Here is an 11,025-nt window from a genome sequence, read left to right on the forward strand (position 1 = left end):
ACTTGGATGTCTTCTAAAATGTTTAATAAGATACTTTATTTGTAGTAAATGATCTGAAAACTCGTACTTGTAAAATGAGGAGTTATTATCCTTGCCACCACTAGTCAAGTAATAAAGTATATTAAATGATTCTTCATAAATCAAATTGAATTCATCTAAAAGTTCAAAATCAATGCCATAGTAAATAAAAATTAATGATGAAATGAAATATATAATTAAATTATATATTTCACTACAGGATTCAAATGAAATCTTTTCATGTTTACAAGAACGATATGTGTGCTCATTTTCGAAGTTAGAGTTGGATTGAGTTTTCGAATTGCAATTTTCAATTTTTGTATTTAGAATTAACTCGACTGTTAAAGAAAAAAACTCAATTGTAAATGGAAAAAAATTAATAAATGAGCTGAACAGAATAAGCAGAAGCTTGTTATTTGAAAGAAAGCTAGAGTTGTCTCTAATCCAGTCTATATGGGTACTTCTGCTTGAATTTTCAACTATCCAATCGTCAATTTTACACAAACAGGTTCTTTCATCCCATAATTTTAATTCAAATAGAGATTCACGAAATGAATTTTCATCGGCCAATGACTTAAAAATTTGCAATGCAAAGCTCCAGAAATCATTTTTTAAATCTCTCAAAGAATAATTTTCTTCAAAACATTCTTCTAACTCTTCTTTCCAATTAGACATTTGACTATTTGGAAACAAATATTTGGTGCTAATTTCCAAATCGCAACAGATTAACATAATAATATAGTTCCGTGCCCTTCCAGATACTATTCCAAGTAGAGCGTCTCTCAATACTTCATATCTTATATCTTCTCTTATTTGATTATTTGAAAAATTTAACTTTTGCCTATACAATATATAACACCATTCGAAAAACAACGGTATTACGGAAACATCAAAATCTTCCATTCTAATAATAAACTCTGCAAAAAAACTTTTCAGTTTAGAACCAGTAATATGCTTTGAAGTGATGCTCAGCATTCTTTCAAAAATTCTAAAATGTGGGATCGCATTCATAAAATCTTTAATAACTATTGATTTCAGAAAAAGCTGGATCCAATCTTCCATTTCAAATTTAGTTTTATTCTCAAACATTTTTTTCAAAAAAATATTTGAATATGATACATTTTTTATTGGTCTACACTTTTTATAATTTTTTTTCTCTTCGTTAAAAGCGCAATGGATTTCATTAACGTCGGTATTTCTTCCTCTTTTCCTTTTGCATCGAATGCCTCTCATAATTAATAAGCAGGAAGATGAAAAAAGACAATTATTATAATTGCTTACAGAACCGTATGCATTTCGATTAATTAGTTATTTTTTATCCATAATGTGGTCACGCTAGTATCAATTTACACTTACGCACAAATTTTTCCTAATTTTTATGCTAGCACAAGGCGGTAAAACATATTTTGACAACTAAAATAATTTATTTATTTAAAATTGTTTGCCTTATAAATATTTAAAATTGTTGCATCCTGATATAAAAATAATAATTTCTCTATCCCAAACGTCACCTCTATTTCCTGTACATTGCTGAATAATGAGAAAAGTTGAATTTTTTAAATTTTAATTGTAAAAATACATACTAACTAGAATTATTAAAAATAAAAGAACAGATTTGCAATGTTAATCGCATTTTCCGTATGCCTTTTAGCAACGATCATTTTCTGTAATTTTGCACTGATTTTTTGTAGAAGAATACCGTGCGAATTTGAAAGGAATCGAGATGTTGTTCGTCATAGAAATAGCTTTTCAATTCGTATCTCCGATAGAAATTCAATAGTTTCGCAAACAATCAGCAATGAAGAACTCTCAAAAATTGCCCCAGTAAAAAAGTATAGTTCGCTTTCAAATAAACATTATAGAAGAGAGTACAATATTTATAATAAGAGCAGCTCGTTCTCTGGATATTTATCCTCTGGTTCAACGCATAAGTCAAAAAACAACTATTCCTGTGTAATATGTTTAAATAATATTTGTGATGAAGACCTAGTGAGAAAACTTCCTTGTAGACACATTTACCATTTTAATTGCATTGATGAGTGGGTAAAAATAAAGTCAAATTGCCCTCTATGTAATATCAATCTTACTTCAATTTATAATCAAAATATTCGGGATAGAGAATTGATGCATTCGCCTAATCGAATTCAAAACTATGAAGAAGTCGAATTTTCTGAGATATATAATTCAAGCAACTTGCTGAATGATAAGCTTTTAGTTTCAAAATTCGATGTTTTAATTAAAAATTAATAAAACAATATATCAAGATCATAATTAAATAACGGAGCATTCCCGCCTTTCAGTTGTTAATTGACCAATCAATTCTCAAATTTTTTCAAAGTGAATATTACACGGCTTTTCGATGGGAAAATGGTGATATTTCCAATTAGGTACATAAGGAATACATTGGTATTATTTATTATTTTTTTTATTCATAATATAAACTGCAAAGCGCAAGAAAAACCCGAAATGGCAAATTGTCCAAATTATGGATCAGTTTCACATGGGTTCCTGTGTCTTGGCCTAAATAAATTGAAAACATTTAAGACTGAATCATGGATAAGCTGTGCAAATGAATGTACAAAACATTCTGCTTCATTTAAATATAGGAAGTGCAAGTATTGGTCATGGAGGGCAACGGATTTTTCGTGTAGCTTAAAGTCTAAGTCATCTCGCTGCTCGGCAAGAGACGATTCATATGTATCAGGAACAATACCTACATCAATGGCCGGATACTGCTCTACAACATGTGTGGTGGGGGAATGGTCAGGATGGTCAGGATGTACTCATTCAAGGCCATGCGGAGGTTATTCTGAGCGTATGCGAAATGTTATTTTTTCACCGATGTTCCCAGGTGAAATTTGTCCGAATAAGAGCGAATTGAGGTCTTGTAAGCTTGATAAACTACGTTGCCCAGCGAATTGTCCAGATTATGGAATCGTTACTTTGGGATGGGGCTGTAGTGCCTATGAAATTCCAGGAGGTGGTTCAAAATTAATTCAAAATATAGATATTAAAAAATGCAGGGATGAATGCATTAATAATAAGAGTTGTGTGTATTGGTCTTATGGTATATGGGACCAAACAATTGGTGAAAGAAGCACTTTTCCCAAAATAGAAATGGTTTCAATTGAAGATGGGACTCCTGTTTGCATTAATGTTTATAACCATATAGGCTGTATGTTTAAACTTGAAGGTTGGGTTTCTGGGAATTCTGAGACCATCATCTCTGAAAAAGCTTGCTCGATAGATTGCGCCACATCCATGTGGTCTAATTGGTCAAACTGTATTTTTAATTCAAATGATGGACAAAGTTACAAGAAAAGATATAGGTCTATAATTACCAAAAACAATGACAGTGGATTAGAGTGTCCAGACCTCCAGGAAACATCATTGTGCGAAACCACGTCAAACAATGAGCGTTTTAATTCGTAACTTTTAATTTTAAAACTCGTTATAGTTTAATAGTAATTAAAATAGCTGAATATTTTTGTATTTCTTAAACCAAATGCTGTATGGCCTTAACTACGAGCTTTAATTGAATAAAATATTACTCACATTTCATTATTTTCAATTTTTAGATTCCATATAAGTTATATTCGTTTACCAGGTAAATAGCTATCCATAATGACCTTTTTTTCTGCAACATTTAATTAGCAATAAATTTATGGCGGGTATTTGTCCCCACATTTGTCCTCATGCATCCTTTGGTTCATGTACAAAATTTGGGATTCAAGAACAGGAGGAAGTTATATTTTTTTTAGAAATTAATAATTTTCTAATAATAAACTGAGGTGGAAATAAATAGGAGGTATTTTGCTAACATTTATCGTATTTTAACTTTAAAAGGAATTGAAAACTTAGAGTGTTATATTTATAAATAAAATGGAAATTAGTGAAAATACCTTCCAAGATGTTAAGCTAGATAAATTTCCTGATTTGGATGGCAATCCATTTAAAAGAAATGACACTGCTGTTAGCGAACTTTGTGACTCCAAATATTCAATTGGGAAGAAGATTTCCCCGGAAAATAGTGATCACTATAGGCCAGAAGATAACAAAGCAAAGCAATTTAAAAGTGATGAACAATCTGAAAAAGCTACTAATAATGAAGATATGGAAAATCTTAATAATGCCAGTAATCTAGTTGATGTAAAGGGGTCTCAAAAACCAAAGAATTTAAGTGATATTAGTTTAGATCACGATTCAAATATGGAGAATAGCCAGGTTTCAGCTAGGATAATAATGCTTGATTTAGATAATACATTGATTCCTACAAATTGGATAATGCAAACATGGAGAAACATTCAATGCGAAATGGGCAATGAAGGTGATAGTATAGACTATGGAGAAAATGAAAGCAGCCTTTATGAGCTAACTGAACAAATTAGAAATGAATTAGTTCAAGTAGGATTATTTGATTTACTTGATCAGTTCTTTTCCGATCTCTGGAGTACTGGAATGGCATATAAAATTGTAATAATTACAAATGCCGGACTGAGAACTGTAGAATTATTTTATCTAAAATACTGCCTTCCAAAGCTAGGTGATATTTTAAAGAAATATAACGTTGAAATTAATTCAACAGAAGAGTATATTAGAAAAAAAGGCCCTCCTCCATCTCCTTTCAGTGAGGAGGAATATCGAGAATTTTATACAAATGCAAAATTACATGAATTTCAAAAGGTATTATTAGATTGCTGGGGGAATAACTTAGAATGTAATGATGACTTTCCTTCCATGTTTGATGTTATATCTGCAGGTGATCAAGCTTGCGAAATGACAGCAGCTTGCAGAATAAGTAAATTTTATGAAAACAAAATACGTCGCACAAAACTAATTTATATTCATGATCCGGAAGATTTTCGATTCTGGAAACAAAAGCCTGAGAGCTTTATGAAACAACTTTCAGAAACCCACAGAGAACTATTAAATCTACTTAGTGATGATTCAGAAACTTTGATTGGTTGTAGTGACATGAATTCAACAGGATTCACAAATTTGGAGGAAGAAAATGATGAGGAATTTGAAGAGGTTGCATTAGGATGGTATTGTAAAGGTAAATATATTAATATTGCAATAAGCAAGCCTGAAAGATTTGTGTTACCGCAAGGTAGTAGTGAAACTTATCTTGAAACTGAAAGAGATTATTTTGAAAAAGAAGTAGGTATGGCTCTTTAGATATGAAAAAAAAAAAAATTGAGTTAAACGTAGATTATATTAAAAAATTCTATTACTTATTCTAAATTAACTTGTCATTACTAAAAAGTAACTAATTTTTAAATTCATTTTTTAATTGGTATTGATAGAGGATTATATCTATAACCTAATCGCCCCGAAACAAGAGTTGAAATAAATTGAGAACTTGTAAAAGAAGTTCTAATTACGAAGTTTGAATATCCAAACCCTGAATCATGATTATATGAATATTCATCATATGAATCGATGAAAAATGATTGGATATTAATACTCACAGTACAATTCCTATAATCATTTGTACAAGTGAAGTCAATCATTTCATCTGGTATTTTCTTGTATTTAAATTTTGTAAAATCGGGGAAAAGATAGTCGAGATTGTCTGAATTACAACTGCTTTTATTGTTTGAATCGACAGGAATCCTTCCAATATATGCAATTTCTACGCCTTCTATCATAATTTTATCTACAAATAATCGATTAACATATTTGATATCGAATAGAAATGATATTGATGTTGTGAAATTTACAACTGATGATTGACTATTTGTTCTTAAAAGAGGTTGAGATATTACCAAATAGTTTTTTTCGAAAACTGCAGGAACAATATCGACTCTACTTGGCGAGATACTATAAGCCAAGATAATCCCGCAAAGTGGTATAATAAAAGTAACTGAAAGCCAACCCAATAACCAGAGGACTAACTTAACAACTTTATTCACTGTAAATTTTGGTCTTGGTGACTTTGGATGGTATTTTTTACCATAAAATATACTACTTATTAAATCATAATATGTATTCCATATAAAATCAGAAATTACGATCGAAATATTAGTTTTTAATGCCATATAAAATTGTAGTCAAGAATAAAAATTTAATTACTTATTATCAAATTTGTCTTGAATTAAATAATTATCGAACAAATTGTGTGATTTCTTGAATTTTCATAATTATTCTTATTCAAAATTACATTGTTTCCAAATAACCAAAAATCATGTAAATATTGTATGGCGGTAAATAAATTTTTGAATATTAAAATTGCAAAATATATGGTTTGGAATTCACCAAAAGAATAAAAAAATAATCCAATATATTGTCCAAGATCGACTTAACCAATTTTTTAATAACTGTTTATACTTTATGAGGTCAATAAATAATGGGTCTTTTGATGGGAAGAGAAGAGTTTTGCCCAATTTTAGGTTTATGTCCCACCCTCTATTTATTCTTTTCCCTATGGATTTGACAAAAATAAGCTATGAAGAATATGTTGAGTTATATAATTACTATAAGACAAAGGCATTTCAAAATGGCCTGGAAAATATTTCAGCACAGATGAGATAGTATTTTATAGCAGTCTATTCATAAGCATATAAAATCATGTTTGAACGTATAACATTATTAATACGACTTCTGAACGTATTTCTTGTAAAGACATTATATTTTGTTAAGCTAAACTTTTATCACTATATTTCTTACTTTTTTACGATACTTCCAAGTTGTGAAGATTCATTTTATCTCTGATACTAGATGCAGTTGAAGGTGTATAAGAGTACATTTCTTCAATACTTTCAGGATATGATCTTTTAATCATCTGTACGGATTCAATTCTTCCATCAAACTCATTATTATGGTGTCTTTTATTATTAATTTGATTGCGATGAAAAATCATATTATTTATACGAGTTTGGTTATCAAACTGGTTAAAGTGTTGATACTCTGATCCAATATTACATAATGATTCATGTAAATTGTTAATATGATTATTTTTATGTCCAAAAGACTTATCTCTCCATACAAGTGGGATATCAAGAAGACTTAATGGGGTAAATTGATTTGATAGATGGAAAGTCTCTTCCGAACATAAATTTCTATCGCTTAAATGCTGACCAGCTTTGCTACTTTCAGTGTTGAATATACTTGAAACCAGAGAAGGCATTCCTTCAAATGGCTTATCAATGCTATCTGAACCAAATTTGCTTATGGAGCCTAAGCTTGATGTTGTTGAAACTGCGTCATATGGATGGTATAATCTGGTATCATTAAAAATATTTTTTTCCATCAAAAATCATTGGATCAATCCTGGCCTTTGGGTTGCTATTTTCCTGAAATGGCCCCGGGAAGCGCTGTCACCCTCCAACGGAAAGGAATTCTCCCTTTTGGGGGGTTCAAACCTGAGGTCTTCTATCCCATGTGCATATCTGCACGAATCACCAACTACGCAGCTTCCTTTAATCCAATAAACGCAAAGTGAGGTCTTGAAAAGATCTGAAGTTGCTCGAAGTTCTTTCCTCGAATGTGCATATCTACATTGTGGGTTTCTACATATGCCTTCTTTTAATTGTACTTCACAAAGTTTAGTTCGTGTTAAATCCACGCTTGGTCTCAATTCATCAATAGAATGTGCCCAATTACATTCTTTATCCATTCTGCATCGTCCAACTGCAAACCAAGGGCACTTTTTTGTTTTATAAAATTGAGCCATTATTTTTTTTAAACGTCTTTTTTATTAAAATTTGATTTATGATACAGGATTGTTTATCTTCCACAACAAATAATACTATTAAAAATTGAACAAAAAAAAAGTATTCTTTATGATTAGTTATAATGCATAAGGTTTTACTAAATACTTATTATTTCTATATTTACTCCACCTTCAATTATCTATTTCTATTTTTCTATTGTTATAATAAATTTGGTATTTATTATTAATAATTTATTTTTAATCTATTTATCGTTAACGAGCTTACGCATGCAAGTTAATAATTTCGCGAAAAAAAATGATAAATTCTTTAAATATTAAAAATAGGTTAAATTTATTTTTAATTTTGAAGAGATGAAAGAAAACCCGTCAAAAAAATCAAAATTTTCATAAATTAACAATTACCCCGTTATTTTTATTTTTTGAGAACCTATTAGCGAACCTAAGTTTTATTTTTTTTGTAATATATCCCTAAGCATAGTTAAAGAATTCATTTGATCTAAAATTACTCTTTTTATTATCCATGCAGATATATCAGTATGTAAATCAACTTGGTTGAAATATATGGCTTGCACTTTATTTTCGCCTTCTGGACGAAAAACGTATGTTGCGAAGTAATTTTTAGCTCTTACGTATGATGAGTTTATTATGGGCCACTCAATAGATTGTGTAAGAATATATTCATATTGTGATTCATCTGAATTAGTTGATTCATTTGCATCTGGCTTGTATCTGTAACATATTACAACAAAATCTCTTCCTGAGACACCCCACTGTCCTTTAAATGCCTGGTAAAATATACAAATATTTTCATCATTTCTGAAATAATGCATCGGGTCAGATTTCTCAACCATGGGATCATAATACATCTTGTTGTTTGAATCCCAAATATAATCTACAATATCTTTAATTGAACATATTTTGTTTGTATTTTCAATTTCATTATTATCTGAAGAAATTTTAAAAGGTTCTATATTGCAATTCAGTGATATTGAAGTAATTCCACAACTCATAAATGGTTGCCCATCAACTTCTTTTTTATATACTCTCATACCATTTGAATTTCTTTCAAGTGACCACTTCTGAGTTCCATTATCAATTTCAGATACTAGCTTTCTAGTATATTCAAGAAGTTCTGCTCTTTTATCCGTAACAATCTTAAATATACTATCTTCATCTTCTATTAATTGTTGTACTGTAAGCGGAAACTCATTTAATTCTCCAATAAATATTGGCTTAACACTCTCTTTGGATTGAATTTCATTCAATGAATTAACTGAAATCAAACTTTTTGATTGGTCAGATTTTGTCTTTGATCCACTACTTTCTTTAGAATTGGAATCAGAATCCTTTGATTTAATAATTTCGGTCTTTATAAAGTATCTACAGCAAACAAGTAAGTTATTTTTATTATTGAAATTTCTTTTCCCACCCTTAAGAATAATTTTATAACATAAGATATCTTGTCGTCTATTTTCAATAATTTTTCCATCATTCCCTTTTACTTTAAATGGGAGTTTATAAGAGGGAACAATGCTTCTTGTTTCAATCATTTTGAAACCCTCTCTATTTTGTCTCGTTTCCAAAATAATATTTGTTCTATCTTCACTCCATTCTATTTTTGTATTTGGTTGTTCAAAAACCATGTACTTTTCAAGTGATTTTTTTCTTTTATTTGAATATTGTCTATACAATCCGCCTTCATCATGAGATAATGATAAATTATCATTCTCTTCCTCCATCTTAAATTTTTCAATCCTATGGTTTTCTATTTCCTCAAGATTATTCTTCCCTAGATTTTTTGTTCTGTTTATTATTAATGTTGTTCTATTGTTTAATCCCATTATTAATGTTGTTGATATTGAAACTATTCCTCTTACTGTATCAACATCATAATGCACAATTGGATTGAGTTTATCGACTGCTCTTCTAATAAACCATGAAACACCCAATGCTGCATTGATTTCCTGGAGTGAGTCAGAATTTGATCTCAATAGAACCCAATAACCCTGGAACTTTTCCAATAATTCTTTTAGTGGAGATGTAATTTCAATTGTTCTTATATTTGAATATCCATTTTCTTTTTGTTTGTTAAATATGAGATTTAAATTTCCATCGTCATTATTGTTTATTATTTGAGGATTTCTCATTCTTAAAACTTTGTTTATTGCCTTGTTTAAAGACATTTTATTTTTTTCAATTGCTTGCCTAGTGTATTTAAATAGAGGAACTAGTTTAAATATATAAAAAACTAAGTTTTCGCTTAAATAAATCATTTTTCCTGATTTGCTTGTATTTATATTTACATAATTTAATATAAATATAACAATAAAGAGGGAGGTTTTGAAATTTGAACTAGTTGGTGTTGAAGAGAAACAAGAAATTGAAAACAATATACTAGAATCAATAATAAACTTCCAAAGTTGGTGAGATAGAGTAATAATTAATAGCCATGGTCTTGTTGAATCAGTTAAAATCTTTGAAAAGAGTAAAATTATTGTAAGACCACTATTTAACATTAATATAAAAGATGTAATAATCGGATATTCTGTACAAATTGATAGCAATATCATATTTATCAAATTATAGTGCCACATATCTTCATATAAAGTATATTTATTTTTTATAAAAAATAAGTTATTCCAGAAATTATTCGAAACTGAAGATGATTGTCCAATAGCTAGATCGTTGTTATATGTAACATAATCACCTAGAGGAAGTCTCTTCATTTCTTCTTTGGGTCCCAATTTAAAACCTATACAATTTTTGGAATAAGGTATTGAATTTATTACTGAAAATAAATTTTTTGCTAAAATAGTTAATGCAATTGCAAAAGGAAAATAATCAATGGAATGAGTACTGAAGTAAATTGATATTTGTTTAATTATTTTCCAATAAATAAAAAAAATTATATTTTTTATTATTAGTGGTAACTTAAAAGACCAGAAGGATTCTTTTGTTTCACGAGATACATCTATATTCATATTTATATTATTAACAATCTGAAAAATAATTGATGAAAAAATGAAATGTACCATAAATTTGAAAAATTCATTTTTTAATATTTCAATTTTGTTACTAAATGGCACGTAAATTGAAATAATCAAAATTGGAATAGCCATATGATAAAAGAGATTCAAATATTCTTTCGGTTTCTTCTTGACGGGATTTCTCCACGTGTTATTAGAAAAGTAAATCAAATATTCTTGATTATGTTTTGGCAAAGGAAAATCATCCAGTATACTTTTCAAGAAAATCAAACCAATACTAGTGATTATAGGAATCATTAATATAAGATATGGAGTAATTTTCTTTGAATAAGAAGTAAAAGTAAA

General features: G+C 29.2%; 6 protein-coding genes across 6 annotated transcripts; 3 read left to right on the plus strand and 3 right to left on the minus strand.

Annotated features, from left to right (window-relative positions):
• The first annotated feature begins 1,638 nt into the window (after positions 1–1,638).
• On the plus strand, positions 1,639–2,265 carry Chro.60163 (zinc-finger protein). Its single annotated transcript, XM_661208.1, has 1 exon — positions 1,639–2,265. The coding sequence occupies one exon, from the start codon at positions 1,639–1,641 to the stop codon at positions 2,263–2,265; it is 627 nt and encodes a 208-aa protein (XP_666300.1).
• Positions 2,266–2,385: 120 nt separating this feature from the next.
• On the plus strand, positions 2,386–3,450 carry Chro.60164 (TSP1 domain-containing protein TSP5 precursor). Its single annotated transcript, XM_661209.1, has 1 exon — positions 2,386–3,450. The coding sequence occupies one exon, from the start codon at positions 2,386–2,388 to the stop codon at positions 3,448–3,450; it is 1,065 nt and encodes a 354-aa protein (XP_666301.1).
• Positions 3,451–3,900: 450 nt separating this feature from the next.
• On the plus strand, positions 3,901–5,196 carry Chro.60165 (hypothetical protein). The annotated part of the gene is made up of 1 exon (XM_661210.1): positions 3,901–5,196. The coding sequence occupies one exon, from the start codon at positions 3,901–3,903 to the stop codon at positions 5,194–5,196; it is 1,296 nt and encodes a 431-aa protein (XP_666302.1).
• A 104-nt stretch (positions 5,197–5,300) lies between these two features.
• Chro.60166 (transmembrane protein) lies at positions 5,301–6,059 on the minus strand. Its single annotated transcript, XM_661211.1, has 1 exon — positions 5,301–6,059. One exon carries the CDS (start codon positions 6,057–6,059, stop codon positions 5,301–5,303), a length of 759 nt encoding a protein of 252 aa, XP_666303.1.
• Positions 6,060–6,691: 632 nt separating this feature from the next.
• Chro.60167 (zinc-finger protein) lies at positions 6,692–7,270 on the minus strand. The annotated part of the gene is made up of 1 exon (XM_661212.1): positions 6,692–7,270. One exon carries the CDS (start codon positions 7,268–7,270, stop codon positions 6,692–6,694), a length of 579 nt encoding a protein of 192 aa, XP_666304.1.
• Positions 7,271–8,139: 869 nt separating this feature from the next.
• On the minus strand, positions 8,140–10,977 carry Chro.60168 (multi-pass transmembrane protein). Its single annotated transcript, XM_661213.1, has 1 exon — positions 8,140–10,977. The coding sequence occupies one exon, from the start codon at positions 10,975–10,977 to the stop codon at positions 8,140–8,142; it is 2,838 nt and encodes a 945-aa protein (XP_666305.1).
• Positions 10,978–11,025: the final 48 nt, after the last annotated feature.

The sequence above is a fragment of the Cryptosporidium hominis genome, assembly GCF_000006425.1.
Source record: "Cryptosporidium hominis TU502 chromosome 6 CHRO016075, whole genome shotgun sequence".
Taxonomy (NCBI): Eukaryota; Apicomplexa; class Conoidasida; order Eucoccidiorida; family Cryptosporidiidae; genus Cryptosporidium; species Cryptosporidium hominis.